This window comes from Sinocyclocheilus anshuiensis, unplaced genomic scaffold, assembly GCF_001515605.1.
Source record: "Sinocyclocheilus anshuiensis isolate Anshui unplaced genomic scaffold, SAMN03320099.WGS_v1.1 scaffold118, whole genome shotgun sequence".
NCBI classification, from domain to species: Eukaryota; Metazoa; Chordata; class Actinopteri; order Cypriniformes; family Cyprinidae; genus Sinocyclocheilus; species Sinocyclocheilus anshuiensis.
This window is the reverse complement of record NW_015546020.1, coordinates 346,516-365,896: the sequence shown is the minus strand read 5'-3', so window position 1 is coordinate 365,896 and position 19,381 is coordinate 346,516. Positions and strand designations below refer to the sequence as shown.

Genomic DNA, 19,381 nt, shown 5'->3' with positions numbered 1-19,381 from the left:
TTTTCATTTTTGGGTGAACTAACCCTTTAAAATAAAACGTTTTGGCATTTTTAGATATGGATTTATACATTGATTAGTTTCTTTTTGAACTGTTGTATCCTTGATGTTCTCTCTAGTTTTGTCAGCTTGCTATTATTCTGGGGTCATTGAGAAATTGTATCTTCACAAGAACAGTAAAACCTGCACACGAAAACAAACTTTACACCATCTTCCAACACTTGTATATAATTGAGGCAAACTTGGCGATAGTAATAATGAAATCTAAATAAAACTAAAAACATGCACAAGACGACCAGCATGCATTTACAAGATGAGACCTGTAACACAATGTCATATGGGACCTCAACCCTCCAGCGTCCCAAAACCCCCCTTTTAACGCTTGTAATGGCCACCTTTTTCGGGAAGTTACATTCTCGTGAGATACACTGAGGCTGAATCGATCCAGCAGATGGGACAAATGAGGCTACATACAGTGAATAAGCGCTATATCTACTGACCTACGTAAGCCACTGGTCTTAAGACAGTTTAGAGCCATCACTATGTACACAAAAGGCATCAGGGTCCAGCTGCAGAAAGCTATTCGATGTCCAGGTCACGTAATGTGTAATTTCTTAGACTTCAAGGAGTTTTGTTTTTGAGGCAGTATTTCCTTGAAATGTTCATCAAAAGTTTTCCATGGAACATTTTAGTGAAAATATACTTTGTTGATCAGTACCATTCCTCTTGACGTCTGGATATATCTCAAGACATGGTAGTTTTCTAGTGTGTAGCAGATCCAGAAGGTTGTTCTGTATTGTCCGGTTGTGAATGGGGCCCGTACTGATGTGGTCAGCTTTGGTTGTTCTCTGTCAGGCTCTTACTTTACACTCAACAGGTGAAGTCTTCGAAGTTGCCCTGGCCAGGATGGTGAGGTAGCATGTTGGCTGGGTAGGTTGAAGGGGTACCAAGGTTTTCACAGGGCGCCTGAGAGGAAAGATAGATATTCAGAAACTGCACAGTGTAAACTGAATACTTCCTACAATTAGGCAATAAGTAGCATGTGAAACACACAGTATGAAGCAATAACTATTTCAAACATGACCTGATTTTGTACATGTGAATTCAGCGAGTGGCATCCAGTTACCATCTCCAAAAATACAGATGTGTAGAAATGTCTGAACTTTTGTCAGTTTAATCAAATAATAATTTAAGATGATGCAAAAAAAACACAGCTGATATAACTACTATTTCTGGCAATATAACTACCATTTCTGGCAATGCATTGTGGGATACAGCACCTCATGCAGTGTTCTGTGTTGTATAGGCATATAATGTAGTTGGTCTTCCGGTTAAAAAAAACTGCATACTGTCCACAGTAAACATACTGAATACTACAGACAGAGTATGAGCAGTATGACAGTATACTATTCTGGACATAGTCTTTACTGTCTGTAAGTATGAGTTTATCGGCCAACACAGATACTGATCTGATAGTTACTGACGTGATGCTTCACGTCATCCAGGCTGAGAACGGCTCCTCGCTCGTTGTTGCTACTCCGCTGGTGTTTCTTCTTGGAACAGCGACAGAGTTTGAACTTGATCACCTTTGAAGAGAGAAAACAAACCCACAGGTAAAACCTGCTGTTCAGGTCACGCTATGATATCTGCTATGGATGGTCATGTGGAGAGCTTTTTTTTTGAAGGTTTTGATCTTACTGGAAATTTTACTTGAACATCTGATATAAATCAGAAAAGCATGAAACAAATGTGATAACAACATCCAATGATAACTGCCGAAAAACATTGTGAGATTAGAATGGCAGAAATGGATGCATGGAACTGAAAACTTGGGGGTTTGTAGATGTAAGACTAGCCAAGTCCTATTTGCATCTTGTTTCCCGAGTAAAGCACACATTCAGAAAATTTCCAGGAACTCCGTTTTCTTGTCTTCAAATGCTGCTTTACTAGAGATTGACAGAAACAATATGAAGTAACAGATCTGAACTCGTAACTGGGGCTTTTCCCCCCAGTTCCCATGAGGGCCTCCTGACACACAGAACAACATGATGGATGGATGATGTAGTTTGTTATTGGCTTTTGGCTGTCACGTACCAGAAGACAGTTTAAACCAGCCAGATTACACAAACACAAGTCCTGGAACTGACAGTATTTGTGTCTCATTTCCTGCAAATGATGCCAGCTTCCACCTGCCGTATCTGACAGCCTGTCTTCCATCTGTGTCCTAATGTCACAGGCGTTACTCAGAGCCTGTCGTTGAGTCTGAATCAGACTCTAGGGACTTTTCACGTGGCGTGTCAAAATTGGTGCATTGCTAGATTTATTTATATTTTCCACAAGAATGGTTTTGGGTAAAGAACCCCCAAATGAAAGCATAATTCTGGGAAGATAATCACTAAAAATGACTTAAATGTCTCAGTTGCTAAATAATATATTCCTCATGCAAAACTGTCATACTGCTTCATAAGACTTGCCCAGAGCCTGGTCACTACTGTTAAGTTCTCCTAAAAGGTCTGTACATACAAATTGAAAATCATGAATCACTATGTAATGTGTGATTTTGTGTCAGAATAAAATAAGCATATTGGATGGATTCATATTTTTTTCTCTCTCTTTCTGATAAAGGCCCCCAAAACATCCCACATTTCTCCATTGGGAATGATGAGATAAATACAATAATTCTGTCAAGAATGCAGAAACTGTTTTCATAAAGCAGTATGAACAGTCTGCTAAACATCTCCTTTAGCATTCTACTGAAAAAAGAACGTCATTCATGTTTGAAACTACATTAAGGTAAGTCAGTTATGACAGATTTGCTTCCTTGGATGAAATATCCCTTTTACATTTCATTATTTGTCTCTTTTATCTTTCAGCAGAAACACCTTGAATGCTTGTGCATTTGCCTTTGTTTTCCAAAGGCTCATGTGAGTCTGTTGCGCAGAGGTGCAAGTCAGCACTTCCTGTAAAAGATCATGTGATCTGTTATCAATCACTGCCATACAGAGATACCCAAGGAGCGTCCGAGAGAACAGACAAGAAAAATAGCTCTCCTGGCACCACCTCCCTGTTTTTAAAGTCATATGTCTTGATGCATTGCAGGATTGGGTGTTTGGCAAAGATTTTGCTGCCAATATAACATTAAGCAGAATCATGAGTATTGTGATGATTTATGACTCACGGCACCAGAGGTATTTTTCTATATTTTCATCATTTTAAAATCAACACTGCCATCTAAAATGGCCATATGGTCAAAATACAAAAACATACATTTGTCAAAAGGGGGAATAATGCTGCAATACCTTTTACACAACGTCGCCCACCCAAGTGTGTAATACTTTCGCAGATGAGACCAATGGTTATCAAGTCATCTTCAACAGAAGACCGGAGGACAATATTCTTAGCAGACGTTGGGTTGATTAAGATGCTAATGACAGAGTGTCTGCATGCACACCAAAATTATTTCTTCATAATGCTCGAAGCACTGCATCTGCCAACAACATTGAGTCCACGACTTGCTTTGAATAAGATTCTAGTAGTCTGCTTCTGCACTGTTCTGCTTGCCTGCCGGATTGCCTATCATCATAGCCGATGACAATTTTCCCCAATCAAGAGATAATTCTACCCTTCGCCTTAAGGTATTGATATCTCGAAAGCAATCACATCCTGAGCAAAGGCTTGAAAGCTAATGCTATATTTACACTCTGTTCATTCAGATGCTGAGTGTGGCAAGGGGTCTCAAGTGGAAGAAAGCTTCAATGTTAAGAGAGCACTGCTTTTGTGAAGGTCATATTGAACACAATTATGGGGGAAAGGAGAATATGTGCCATTTTGAGTGACAGAAATTTCCACAGCTATCAAGTTTCAAGGTAATTATCTCTGAAGGGTCTTTAATACATTGAGAAAAGAGGAAATAACAGGTGCAGGTCTGGATTTGAGTCATGGAGGTCTTACCTCATACAGATAGTCAAAGAGCTCCAGGATGGTTAAGATACTGGCCCCGATGAACAGGCCCATCTGTCCGCCAATGTCACCTGAAACGGTTTAGTTCAGTAATTAGCCACATGAACAAACAAACAAGCTTTGCAACATATAGTGCTTAAATGGATTGTAAAATTACAAGCTGCTGTTTGCAATTTTTTTTGATGTTCAACAACTTTATGGTCTTTATGTTCTTAGTTTACAGCCACTATAAGTTAGTTATTGGTAGTTAGACTTTCTAAAAAGTGAAAAACTGACTTCTTTTGAGAAAGGTATTTTGTAAACAATTATTATTTTACAGGGTGCCCACAGTGAAAGAACACCTGGAAATATAAAAGGATAAAATTATTTAAAGGCTTGTGAATTCATCTCTTAACATAAGAAACCGCAGCTCACCAAGAAGGCCGGCTATCTCGTAGGCTTTCTTCTGCTCGATGGTCTCGTAGTTGAGGGCCTCGAAGAAGATGTCCAGCACCAGGATGTTTTCTCTAAAGGGCAGAACAGAAGGGAAAGGTGAGGACACCCCAACTGCATTTACTTCCACAACCCTCCCAATCTTTCACACCATCTTCCAAGCATTGATCCACAATCTGTCAATTTCACAGCATTTCATTCTCTAATCTTCCACTGCTGTAAGCAGATGGTTGGAGTCGAGCCGGCAGAGACCTCGGGCCATTTTAGACACAGCTGGAGTCGATTCTGAGTGTATCTGTTACGTTTTTGCACATCAACTAGTGGCACTTTAGACTTTATATATTGATATAATTTACTCGACTTCTTCGAAAAAAATGAATAAACTGAGTTTTTATTAAGAACATTCACTGCAGATGGTGTGAAAGTTTACATTTTTTGATCCCCTCTGAATACATATTAAATGTTTAATTAAGGTACAGATGACAGCTGCAGTTATTTTATGAGTGTTTGCCCAAGCTCTTCAAAGCTACCTAGAAGCCAAAAACACTAAAAAGGTTAGCCTTAATGATTCTTTTGCAGCAGGTTTATCGAAGAATGCGAATGAGGTGCTACTCTAAAACCAAGTATCTTTCCCCTTTAAAACCCAGACATTACATCATCTGGGTTCAAAACATCAGCATCTCAGCTTTAAATTAATACATAACCCTACTACTATCAAAGACAAGTAGATAATGGCAGATTTATGATTATGTATGATTCATTTCCTAAATTGAAGAAACCATGGCAGATATCTGATTTTGAGCATTTTCACTGGATAGTCATCAATATTTTTGGGAACAAGCAGAAAACTAAATAGAGGCATTCAGCTGTTGCGTTTAGAAGATTAAATTCTCCCAAGGTCTTCAGTAACTTCTCTTTTCCTGTTCTGAAAGTAAAATACTGCAAATAATTTGCAATTGTTCCACTTGACTTCTCTTCATTTTCTAAATGCAAAATACTGCAAATAATAGTTTTTCTCCATTTAGATCATGCAAATATAAGAAAATGCAGGGCTCTACAGTGCGACCATTTCAGTCGCATTTGACTTGTCGCCACCTGCTGGCAGTTTGTTTCATTTTTAAAGTATCTTTTCAGTTCTTTAAATCATTTAATATTTCTATATTCAACATTTTTTAAAACATTAATCTTAACATGAATTTATGGATTTAATTGCACTCATGCCACCTCTGATCCTCATTAAATGTCTGAAAATACACCTACATGCCACTTTTGTGTTCTTCTGTGCCACCTCTGTACAAATTAATTTTAATGCTGATTTAATTTGATTAGTAACTTATTCTTATTATTCTACTTGTTCTTATTCTGTGGTTTTAATAAGAATTTTTAAAAAGCTTATAAAATATAATTTTTTTTTAAATTTGACAAAAGATTACATACTTTTAATAAAGTTAGAAAAATGCCATTACAAAGGTAAAAACAAAAGTCCACTGTAAATCACGTTAAGGAGTCAAATATCACCTCGTAATGGGAAGGCTAATTTTTGATCAAAATTTGGATTATTGATTAAGAAGGTGCTCCTAAATTTTTGACTGTGCTCCTAAATATTTTAAGTTAGGAGCACAAGTGCTCCTAAAAAGAAAAATAAGCGTAGAGCCCTGAAATGGTTTCATGAAATTTTGATCAATTTTGGTCACTGTTTTGTGCATTTAGGCTGCCGTAATAATTTCACAAATTAAAGTTTAAGTCAACATGGAACGGCACAAACAATTTCACTGAAGTAATAGTTAACACATCAGCTGAAAAGAAGTCATTTTATTTTGATGAATTAGGAACTACATTTTTTCCTTTAGAATAACATACACCAGTTAATAGTTCATAAGATGACATTACATATTTACATCTTAGCATGTAAATTTATACCTAAACTAGTATAATTGCCTGTAGAATACACAGCAAACTAAGAGCAGCAACTTTCTTGACCTCCCTCTGTAAACTTAATCAGGATTCATGTTGTTCCAGATGGCTGCGGATGTGGAGACATTTCCTGACATTTCTTAGCGTGTTTGTCAAAGCAGTGATGTGTTACATGTCTGCCATGCTGTTGTCTGGTCTTTAAGCTGTTCAGATGATTGGCGCTCTGGATCTTGCATGAGGGCAGACAAAGATCACGGTTAATTACTGACGAGGCGCTAAACAGCTGCTAATCTGGACAATTAAACAACACTTGGGGCATAACAAACAACCATAAATTACACATTTCTTGAAATTGGCAATTTTTTGTGATTTACTGAAGTCTATGCTTAAAACATGCTCAGAAAAAAAAACCTTTGCCAATTTGCAAGAAATATTCCTTGAAAACAAGTAATTTTCTCAATTATGTAAATATTTCTTATTTTAAGTGTCTGTATATATAAAGTTGCGCAACGTCAGATTAGCAAAACTGCTCAGTGTTTTGGTGTACCGAGTTTTCTGAGATGCAATGTGAGAGAAATATAAACCGACAAATGTCTTGTCATGGCCAAAACTCTAGGATTTGGACTTGAACCCAAGACTCACGCGATGTACTGCTCCGTCTTGTTGAACTTCTTGGCCAGGTATTTGGCAGAGGCTTTGCTGGGGATCTTGACGAAGGACAGCTCTTTGCCGTAGCGCGTCATGTTGCAGGGCGTTTCGCAAACGCAGTAGTCATTGTCTCTCTCCACCAGAAAATCTAGAGCCAGAGAAAAATACAGAACATTTCTCTTAACCTCAAAAATCCTGGCTGGAAAAACAACGGGACAGATGATGAAGTATAAAAAGGCCTGGGGAAGTGGGTGGTGCGGTTAGAAGTGGTCATAATTCCAGCTGTCCCATCATGGCCTCAGGTTCAGGAGAACTGGCCTCTAGATTGAAACGCTTTCAGAACGAATTTCTCACCTAGAGCAGGATCTGCACATTCCTTGTACTGTTCCGGAGTGCAATATGGAGCGTCTCCTGAAGACAGAAACACAGCCTATAAGCAAAGATGACTCCAAGCAACATATGCAATACAGTATAATTTTAGTTGCAACTGTAATTTTATCATTTTAAATCTCATTCCAGGTCATTATAACCCCAAAATCTAAATAAGAAAACCAAACTTATTTTAGGATCATTAAGTTTTTTCTTTTACAATTTGCAATTAATAACAATTAAGCACCATTGCTGTATTGATTGTGGACATTTTACTTCTTTACATTACTTATTATTTTTAATGGTGATTTTTTTTTATCAGATTCCCATTACTGCAATAAGGTCATGGAAATAATCTTGTCTGGACACAGTGATTAATTAATTTATTGTCATTTTTATTTATTTAAACTACCACAAATTAGGCAGTAGGGCAAATTAATTGCCATAAAAATTTCAGTGCAATAAATAAATAAATGTCTAAAACAGGTTTTATAATCCTCAAGAAAAATAAATTCCTTAGTTTCCTTACCTAAAAAAATAAAATATATATATATATTATGAAGTATATACACTATAATAGTATTTGTGCTGTCTTGAATTTATTCTGATGTCAACAAAAAGAGACAGGGATTTTTGTGACTTTATTACAGTAATGAGAATCTAATGAGAAACATCATAAAGAATAATGAGAATTACAAACAAACCCTGAAGTAAAATGCCCACACTCATTACAGTGATGAGAAATGTGCTTAATTGTGATGCAAATAACAGTTACTATACAAAATAGACTTCATTTGCTTCATGTATAATGTATTTTCTTATTACTTGCTTTTGATTTTGGGGTGAAATAAGAACTGAACGTGTTTTTGTGTGAGTTACCCTTTAAGAAAAGCATGAGGATAAAGAACAAAAGATGTGCCACAGAGAGAGAAGAACACAATGTTCTGGCTAAAGGTGAAATGAAACAGCCTCTGTCTGTCTGTTAATTAAAACGTGCCGTCGTCCATCACGCAGTTGTTATCAGCTCTGAACATCTCCTCAAAAATCTGATTTCCTCTTTTAATTAATTTGATTTATCCAGGTCTTGAAGTTTCCTCGAATAGTTTAAGGAATCTTGCAGAGAGAGAAAGAGCGCATACAGTCGACGCTGAATGAAAAACATGTCTAGACCACATAAGCAAATTAGAATGTTCTTGTAATAATAAACTAGTTTGCTTATCAACAAGGCTGAGTTAAAATCAATAAAGTTGGCTACAAATCTCTAGTTACTGTAAAAAATGGTCTACAAAGCTACTGTCTGCGAAGTTGCTGTTGATTATAACGATGTTGTCCGCATGCAGTGCAGACAGCTTTGCTGATTATAACCAGAGCGTTCCAGTTTTGTCACAGTGTAGATGGCACTGAAGATACAGCAAATCCCTGTTAGACGCAGTTCAGATCTAGTTAATGACAAAGTCTTTAGAGATGATCAGAGGGACGCGTTTCAAACGGACGCACAGAACTCAGTGGGGAGCTGGATCCAAACAGGGCTGCATGAAACTGTGGTTTTCTACTTGCTGAGGTTAAAATCCTCTTACTTTCAATAAGCCAAAAACTAGCAACTAGAATTGAAGCAAGACGACGTGCTAAACAGCTTTAGGAGCACAGCGAGGGTTTAAAAATCACAGGCTTAAGAAGCAACAGCTTGAAAACATTTCATTCACCACAAGAATGAGCAATTAATTTAATCATTCATTAAATGACTGGTGGGCCAGACCGCACTAAATTAGTAGAGACACTAAAAAAGATGAGACTTTGTGGGAAATGAGATTCTCTCAAGTTTCTTTCATTGTAGTTACTAAGTTTAAGATTTTAGGGGGTTTGAGAAATCAGGCTACAGAATAAAACCAAAATGATGAACTTCGGGAGAAATATTTGTGCTTTGCCTTTTGGTGCTCACAAGAGAATAACACGGATAATTCTAGATCTATAACATTGCAGACATCATCATATCATATATCTGGTTCTGTCGATACATTACCAGGCATGTGCACCATGCGGCAGTTGCAATTCTCCACCAGATAGCGTGTCTCGCAGTCGATGCGGCAGGCAGTGATACTGTATGTGCTGAAAAAATCAGAGTCCATTGCTGTTGCCTTACAGTCACCCCATGGAGGAGGAAGATATGTCAGCTACAAGACAGAAAGAAATGATTATTCCATCACAAATATAATTTAAACTACAATCAAAATGCAAAACAGCAACACAAATATCGCTCCTCACGTGGCATGCAGCAAAGACTCAAATCACAATGGCTTCCAAAAGAGTTTGACAGTAACGTGTTGCGAACAGTTTAACAATCTTAATCTAATAAGCATAAATATTCACAATTCTAACCATTTTATTGATCATTTTGAAATATTAAATAAATGATAGGAATTTATGTGGAGCTCTGTTGACATTTCTCTCAAGTTTTCAAACTGAGGTGCATTATTTAGTATACATGTATGGAAGCCCGTTTCCGCCAATGAATAAAAAATAAAAAAGGTAATTGCGACTTTTTATCTCACAATTCGGACTTTTTTTCTCAGAATTGCGAGTTTATATCACGCAATTCTGACTTTATAACACGCAATTGCGAGTTTATATATCTCTACATAATATATATATATCTCTATATAAACTCGCAATTCTGAGAACATATCAGTCCCCCCCCCCCCAAAATTGGACTTTAACTCGCAATTGCGAGTTTATATCACACAATTCTGACTTTATAACTTGCAATTGCTGATTTGAGAAAAAAAGTCAGAATTGTGAGAAAAAGTCTGAATTGCACGTTTTTATCTCGCAATTGTGAGTTTATATCTCGCAATTCTGTGAAAAAAAGTCAGAATTGTGAGATAAAAAGTCACAATAACCTTTTTTTTTATTTTTTTTATTCAGTGGCGGAAACGGGCTTCCATATACATGTGATGCTGCAGTCAACCAAACAAATGATCTTAAAAGGCTGCATAATGTTTCTGCATACATTTTGGAACAGCCTTTGCAAAAAGTCTATTTGGCACATCACTAGGTTTTGGACAACATTATAATCCCTGAAGACACCTCACTATCAGCTTGAGAAATGCACACACACGTACACCACAAACAAATGCTGCACATGCGCTAAAAATACACACACACAAACCCCAGACACAAAAGGTAAAGCAAGCTAATGCTTTACATAACATTACTGCATGAATTCACTATCTATAAACTTTCTACTTGAAACATTAGAGGAATGTTTTAGGTTCAAAACAATGCAAGCTTCACCGACAGCATCTGACATGTTGACTTCGCTCTGAAAACTAGTAAGCTGGCAACATAGGCAGCATTTGAAGGCATTATAGGAGGATCCTCAACGTGAACACTGTTCGTGTTTTGGCATGTATCCAATCCCAGAATGCACTGCAACCAGCTCAATGGAAAAAAGACTGTTAAAAATAGTTTAACGTTATTAAAAACAGCAATTTTGCCCAACATTTGTGCATGTTACGTATTTTTCCACTAATTAGGATATTGCCTTGTTAGCGTGGCAACATGCTAATGTCACAGTGTTAATAATGCAACATCAATTGTGTGACGCGAATGCCAGTGACTAATGAATCTGGCACATTCTATAGAAAGCCTCATTTACTCAAAGGTGTGTTTGCGAACAACACTGAATTAATTTTAAGAAAATAGCATTGTTGTGTGGACTGAGCAATATAAATTTCCTGTTGAGTATTGAGTGGTGGATACACAAAATAATCAAACAAAACCACATTTTTGACCCAATACCTATTGGTATGGTAACAGGCATTACAAATTGACTTCAGTTAACCACATATAAACATTATTCAGTCTTCAGCACAGTCTGAGAGTAGCATCCATTAGTAAATACAGTTGTCAGAGTGACAGACGGAGATGGATGCTAATCCTGTAAAAGCCAGTGACATTGAATCTTAGTGATGCCTCTAGAGATGCAGGCTTAATCTTTGTGTAAGAAGAAAATAAATGAGGGGAAATGTTACTGAAATCAATCCACTGCACATGGGAGACTCAGTGACCTCCAATTACAAGAGCAGAGATCCGTCTGTGCATATCAACCACCTTTCTGTCTGTCTTCATCCAGTCAGATTGTCTGCCCGTCTCTTTGACTCTTTATCGATCACGTACACCTTGATTTCGACTGTTTCTTTCAATCACTGAAACAAAGTTGCTGTTTTTATTTTATGATGTGGCCTTCATGAAAATTCAACATGGATTCTGAGAATCCTATAAATAAATAATATTTATTCCAGGCAGCAGGGTCGACCTCTGTGTCGTCCACTGCTCTCATTTGAAAATCAAATCATCTTTGTGCTTGTGGGAGACCAAATTTATTCTTGGGTGAATCTCACAAAGCTGTACACATCATATCTCAGTCTAAAATCAAGCAAAAACACAGGAATTCGTATTTTGAATAGTGAAAAAGCTTATTTTATAACAATGATATTTTTTTGAATAGTGAAAATGAAGTATATTTTATGACAGTTTTTTTTTCAGTAATGTATACATGAGCAGCACTGTAGAGATCCGTCTGTGCATATCAACCACCTTTCTGTCTGTCTTCATCCAGTCAGATTGTCTGCCCGTCTCTTTGACTCTTTATCGATCACGTACACCTTGATTTCGACTGTTTCTTTCAATCACTGAAACAAAGTTGCTGTTTTTATTTTATGATGTGGCCTTCATGAAAATTCAACATGGATTCTGAGAATCCTATAAATAAATAATATTTATTCCAGGCAGCAGGGTCGACCTCTGTGTCGTCCACTGCTCTCATTTGAAAATCAAATCATCTTTGTGCTTGTGGGAGACCAAATTTATTCTTGGGTGAATCTCACAAAGCTGTACACATCATATCTCAGTCTAAAATCAAGCAAAAACACAGGAATTCGTAGTTTGAATAGTGAAAAAGCTTATTTTATAACAATATTTTTTTGAATAGTGAAAATGAAGTATATTTTATGACAGTTTCTTTTTTCAGTAATGTATACATGAGCAGCACTGTGGTAGCAGTGGACTCGTTCAGATTCATGGGCACCATGACATCGTGAGCTGAAAAAGTTCAAGCTGCCACAGGCGCAGATGACACAGTTTTACTCAGCTGTTATATTGAGTCCGTTCTGTGCTCTTCTATAACTGTCTGGTTTGGGTCAGCCAGCAAATCAGATATAAGAAGACTGCAACAGACTGTTAGGACAGCTGAAAGGATAATTGGTGTGCACCTGCCCAATCTTCAGGCCTTGTACAACTCCAGAGTGAAGAAACGGGCAGGAAACATCATCACAGACCCCTTTCACCCCGGCCACAACCTGTTTGCACTTCTCCCCTCAGGCAGACGCTACAGATCTCTGTGCACTAGAACATCTAGGCATAAAAACAGTTTCCCCCCATGCCATCTCCATCTTAAACAGTTAACACAGAAATTACCACCTATCTTCTGCAATTCATTTCTTAAAAACTAATTATTGCCTCTCTCTCAAGTATTATGTAAATACATATTCTAACCATGTAATTTCACAGCAAATAAATATTTCAATAAAATTAATTAATTGAAATTCTCAATCTGGACAATAATGGCTATTAATCATTAAATCAAATACACAGCAAATATTAACATAGTTGTAAATTTGAAGTAGTTGTCGGTTCACAATGTCAGATTATTCAGTTTTTACTGTCAGACATCACAGCAATTAATTATATATTAAAAATTATTTTTAAAAATTAGATTTTTTTCCTTAGTCTTATTTAAATGTTCTTTCTGTTCTCGTCATATATGCATGTACCAAGAGCTCCTAAAAAAAGCAATTCAAATAAAAAAAAACTAATTCCTTGTGTGTTTGCGAACATTCTGCAAATAAAGATAATTCTGATTCATTACGATTAAGCACATTTTCACCACACATTGTCATTGCCAAAATGTGAACGTCCCATTATTCCCAAAAATTACTGTTATACTGTTAATGATTTGTAATTTAAATCAATATTAAAGGCAGTTACTACTACCAAGATGAATGAATACTATACTAATATATATATTTGGATTTGTCTGTGCATGTTTTTTTTTACTCTCATAGATTTTGTTACCATTGCCATGCATTATACGACTGATAGACTGCAACGGCTGGACTTAAAAATCTTCGTTTGTGTTCTACTGAAGAAACAAAGTCACCTACATCTTGGATGCCCTGGGGGTAAGCAGATAAACATCAAATTTTTATTTTTGGGTGACCTATCCCTTTAAGGCTGAAACTGTGCTTCATTGGCTTTAAAATAATGTCAGAATGCCAATCAGAACTTTCACAAATGGAGTGTGTTCCTCCACATTAAAGTATTACAAACAAACATGCATAAAAAAAGCAGCTGCAGAAACCAAAACCAAGCACTTAAACAACAGACTGACACAATTGCAGTCCTGTGCGTTTTGAAACGAGTCCAGCATTAAGAAATTTACAAAAAGAACAATGATTTGGTACCCGCTGTTCTTGGCAGGAGACGAACGTCTGGAAGCCTGGAGCCACTCCGAATCCCAGCTGATCGATGAAAGGCGGTTCATCCTGCGTGTGGATCTGGACTTTGATTCCCGCCTCGAAAGACGTCTCATCTGTGAGAGAGAAAAAGAGACGTGAAGACTGGGACATGTACTCAATGCAGGTGTCTCAGAAGAACAGATGGTATCAGGTCATATGGGCTGTGCTCAAGTTGAAGTCTCAAGTTGAACCCAAGAGTCTTTTTTTTATACAAAAAGTAAAAGATCATGACAGTGAATGAAAAAAATGTCACTGGTGTTTGTTCCCCAATTCCAAATAGGAGCAACAGTAATAACGACACCTTCCTTAGCAAACACCGCTAATTAAACCAAATTAATCTAAACTTCGAACCCAAAAGCATGACTACAAAAACGTGTCCTGGAATACATGACATAAAAATGTGCCTATAACAATAAATCAATGCAATAATGCTACAAACAAGGTCAACTTCAAAGAATAGATGATTGTAAATATTACGTTTCTCCACTACGACAATAAGACTTCACTAAGTAAATGTGAACAGTTTTGTTGATAATTGTACACCTACACAAATACAAGCCTACCATTACTATTTTCGTTCTTTTTACGTTATCTTCCCACTTGGTCCCAAAGTCTCAGAAAGGAATTAAAGGGGTCATATGATGCTGCTAAAAAGAACAGTATTTTGTCCCACATAGTGAGGTAGATATGTGGGGGCGTGTTAGAATGAGCCGTTTTAGGTAGGCGTGGTTAACTCTTAACTTTTATAAAGAATATCTCTTTGGATTTGAGACTTTAGTCTTTGCAACTTTACAGATCTTCTTTATGCATCAAGAGCTTGTAACACTCCAAAGAGAAAGGAAAAATTGAAATCGCATCATATGACCCCTTTAAGAATGTCCCACATCCAATATGAATACGAACGGCGCATAAGACCATAAAAATACGTAACAATTGTGGTAAAACATTGTGAATAATGCAACAAATGAGGTTGAGTTCAAACATCTACAGGCAGATTATATGCACAACACAAATGAACAAACAGGAAATCGACAAATTTCAAAATGAGAAAGACATTGGACAATATAAAAACAGAACAAGCCAGAAACAAACATTAAAAAACAGCTACACTGACAGGAAAAGTGATGTTTATATACTAGTCTCAAGACATTTCAAACAGCTTCCCGTCTAATGTTTTGACATTTAGCCATGTGCCATCCTCAGACCGTAAACTGGAATAATCCTGAGGTTTAGAGACACGTCTCTATGGACAGCTAAACAAACATTAGTGTTAGCGCAGATTATAGGCTGTGTCTGACACTGCCCGGCGTCATTTAAATACTTTAAATCAGTACATTACAGTCTAAATGCTGGCTTTCTTCCACAGCCTGCTGGATTTTCACATGGTCCACACAGCGGTCCACATGTGACACTACTAATGACTATTGTAACAAATGCAGTTTCCAAGCACATCCTCTATGAGCACACAGAGGAGTTACGGATGTCTCCCACCTGCTGTAGCACCATTTTTGTCTTTTAAACATCTGCTTAATGATAATTATCACACAAACAGAACAACATGAGGGAGATGATGCAGCCGGCCACAGTAAACTCGGATGCCGTTTCATGAATTGTATATTAGCAGATCATCTAGAGCATCATCCAGCACTCAGACAGAACAAACCACTATCAAAACCAGGCCTTGTTAAACTCAGTCCCAGGTTTGTTACTTTAATCCTGACTAGACAGGATTCAGGATTTTACATGGTAAACTCTGGACGAATGTTCTTATTTGCATATTTACAAGACTGGACAAGTACAGGGTGAGAAGAGCATTCAGCCTGGGTTAATAACCATTTGTCTAAAAGTCTGAGACCATGTTGAAAATCTGTGATTTTTTCCATTTAAACCTTTCATTTAAAGTCTTGCCAAAATATGCTAGCACTCTAATTTCATTTTGTACCAATTTGGTATAATTCAGGGTGAGCAGGGCTTTATGACCCAGGGTTAAAAGTAATGCTAACCCCCTTTCGAAAGTGTGACACATGGATTAACTCAGGGTTAAAAAGATGTTAACCCAGGGTTAAGCGTAGTGTGAAAAGCCTTCGAGAGAAACAGTGCAGTACAGTTTCTGCATGAGTCTGGCATTGTCAAGACTTTGAGACAGCTGCTCTGTAATTACAGAGAAATCCAGTCAGCTGTGGAAGAGATTTCAGGACAGTGTTCACCCGAGTAATCAGAGAGCTGCTTGGAGGATGTGATTAGATACCGGAGACCTTCGAGTGCACCTGGCGTTTGGAGAAATTTGTAGGAGCACAAGCAGAACTCTTCGGGAAATCACAGCTTTATAAAAACAATCTCGGTAAATGTCGGGTGTCGACACAGACAGGTGTGCAGGGTTTCCCATCTACCCCCTCTCTCTTTTCAATTACAGAGGCGTAGAGAGGTTAAACTGGTCCCGCTGAGAGACAGATGCGAGTGAGGTTCACTTCTGGACGTATAGCATCACTTGTAATTGGCTTGCAGCTGTAATGCGTGTTTGTGTATTTGCTGTTTTCTGATCAATAGGATCCGGCCTGACATCATCTTCTGTATTCTGAGTGCTCAATACTGATTGAACTTTACTGGAAAGGTCACAGACATTTTCTCCTCACAGCATTCTGACCTTCTGCTGGCAAACATGTTTGTTCAGTTTGTTCAGCTTGTTCAGTCTGATAAACTGTTCTGCTGAGTGTTCATCTGTTTTTTTTCCCTACTTAGCATTTTAAGGCATTATAGGCATAATTGTAATACCTAATTTTGGCCAAATTCTTTGTTTGCATCATTGTTGCAATCCCAGAATGAACTACAGTAAGCTCAGTGAAAACCCATTCAATATGGTGGAAGAGTCAAGACAAACAGTTTAATCTAATAAAAAAGACTTATTAGGCTATGTGTGTGCCAATATTAATAACATGCTGACATTGAAATCACACTGCATTGAAATCAATTGCGAATCGAAACGAGCATTCCAAATCAGTGTCTGTTTTAGTTAGGCTGCTGCTAAGAAGTTTCTATGTCCGCTAGCAGCATTTTTATGGGTTTGAATCGATTCTGTCTCTTGCGGTGAGCTTTGTGACATGAACTGTTCATTCACAGTCCGTCTGGTTTAACCTGTTGATTATTAATAAAGACGGAGCGCCTGTCTAGCAAACACAGAATAATCCTAAACTAAACCCTCATAAGCAGATTACTGACATTTAGACGGCTCAGGTAATGCTGATTTCATGCAGATCTGCCTGGAAGAATAGGTGGAATCCCAAGAGTTTCAGCTGGCATCATTTGAGTGTGGATTCCTCTTGGGAATCAAGAGTGTAAAAAAAAGAGATCTGCTGGATCTTTCATTCCTCAGAAGACTGAATGGATCCAGCTTTGTCTCAGATGTTTCTCCTACAGTTCTTTATGAGAAATAAAATCAGACACAAATGAAGCAATTGCTGGTTAATATTATGGGAGCTCATTTAAAACTGAGAAGAAACATGAGATTACTAGGGTTAATGAGACGTACCAGTCTCTCCCCACACAGGCAGATACTCGTCCTGCTGGATATCCAGCATCAGCTCCAGCCCATTTCCCATCCCTCCCTTCATGGTGATCAGCAGTGGCCGCCCGTCCTGTCCAGAATTGAAGGTGTAGCATTTTCCATAGCGTGTGAAGATCTGGAAAAAAATAAAGAGTCTTTGAACAATTACGGTTTTCAATGATGGATGACGTCAACTTCCTTTGAATAACTTAAATCTATTAAAATCAAACTTACACTAATGCTAAATATAATAAAAGCTGTAATAATAATAATAAAAAAATATATATTAATATTTGTTCAGCTAATATCAAATATCACTGGTATAGTGCTTTACCATGCATATTAAGTGAAATCAGTGTCATTCTTTTGTGCAAAAACATGCCTCATTCAAATTAGGCTTATTATAGAAATTGCCTTAAAACTCAGCGCTATTTGTCTGATGAAATTAACATTGCACCATTATCACTTGCAGAAAGCTTTATGTTTAAAGGCATGTTTAAAGATTTTCTACTGGTGATCACAGCAATATGATTATCAAATGATGCTGAATAAAACAATCTAGATATAATTAAGCAAACAGAATATTTCTGAATGCCCTTTATACATCTTAATAGAAATGACCCAGTTGCACTTCCAGCTAAAATCACAGTCGTTCAAGTCAGTTTGTTTGATAAATTATAGAGCGTCTCTAACTTGTGACGTGATCTACACTGGGGCAGAGGGGGCTCATCCAGCCAGTCTTAAGTGAAACTGAACTAATGGACATCTAATCAGATCACAGACAGCAGGATATGGAGAGCATGGCGCCTCAGAAACACAACCGCTCCTCGCTGCGGAAAACCTGATTACAATCACGGACAAATGAGAAAAATTTACAGAGGAAATTAAATAGCACATCTTTAGAGAGCTTAATAACTCTATAAAAAATGGCAGCGGCTCTCCAGGGAATCACATCTCAGAAAGAAACGCAACATGTGTCTGGATACAGACAGCCGTCTTTAGCTCTTTCTCTTTGAGAGAGAAACCGCTCAATGCCAATGAAGGATATGTCAGATTATCAGTTGGCATTTGATGAAATACTGCAGACAGACAGATGAATGGTTGATTCAGCCAATGCACATGCACTTATTCACAGATGGAGCGCTTATATAAATACACATCCTGGCAAAGATAACTTTATTACAAGCTTACCGTTGTGAATCGAGCTAAAGGCGATAGTTTTGAACACTGGCTGGTTATGTACTTGCTCAAAAATGGATTTTGGATCATTTTTTAAACAAAAAAGTTACGGACTGCAGCTTTAAGGCTAACATATTCCTACTAAAAGCCAAAAAAAACTTCCATTTTGATTTCATGGGAACTTTAACCAATGTGAAAAGTTGAAAAGCACAGAAAAGTTTGCAAGGCATAAAAAATGCATGTGCATGATCAAAAAAATATAAAATATATCAATGACAAAGTAAAGCAAATGATAATTCTCTACTGATGCCAGGCCAGCGGACCATCATTATTGATGAGACCTCATTGTTGTCCATGCCTCAAAACCTTGTGTGTTGCTAACCTGGACAGCATTTTGGGGCATTAAAGAGGCACATAAGATGCCCAAAAGGAACATCCACTATAATGTTTTTAAAAGCTCTTGCCTTTTCCAAACAAACATATTTAAAAGCATCAGAATAATTGTTCCCTTTTGCCATTACCGACAATAAGTGTTCCAGAGCTGCTTCTACATCTAAACTACTCCTGATGAGATAACAGCGTCTAAAGCGTTTACTTTTAAACAGACGCAAGGCTGTTGCCAAGACGAGAGAGTTGCTGTGGTAACCGTGGCAACACAGAGTAGTTGGTTAGGGTGGCGTTGACCTTGGGATGCAGGAGAGTCGATGCTAGTGGAGTCTTTCTGAGAAACTTCACAATGAAGTCCCCTCAATGAGGCCATCGGTCC

At 37.5% G+C, this 19,381-nt stretch overlaps 1 protein-coding gene across 4 annotated transcripts in view; it reads right to left on the bottom strand.

Annotated features, from left to right (window-relative positions):
* Window positions 1-19,381, bottom strand: part of asic1b (acid-sensing (proton-gated) ion channel 1b) — a 205,786-nt gene continuing 186,405 nt past the window's right edge. For 3 of the 4 annotated variants that reach the window (XM_016499608.1, XM_016499609.1, XM_016499607.1), the window contains 9 exons: window positions 17,422-17,572; window positions 13,842-13,969; window positions 9,341-9,491; window positions 7,306-7,362; window positions 6,946-7,099; window positions 4,372-4,463; window positions 3,949-4,028; window positions 1,482-1,583; window positions 1-963 (listed from right to left, as the gene is read on the bottom strand). In XM_016499608.1, the coding sequence (XP_016355094.1) occupies window positions 868-963; window positions 1,482-1,583; window positions 3,949-4,028; window positions 4,372-4,463; window positions 6,946-7,099; window positions 7,306-7,362; window positions 9,341-9,491; window positions 13,842-13,969; window positions 17,422-17,572 (1,011 nt within the window). In that variant the 3' untranslated portion in view covers window positions 1-867. Of the gene's footprint in view, window positions 964-1,477; window positions 1,584-3,948; window positions 4,029-4,371; window positions 4,464-6,945; window positions 7,100-7,305; window positions 7,363-9,340; window positions 9,492-13,841; window positions 13,970-17,421; window positions 17,573-19,381 lie in introns of all 4 variants that reach the window. The other variant, XM_016499610.1, reaches the window with a different exon arrangement.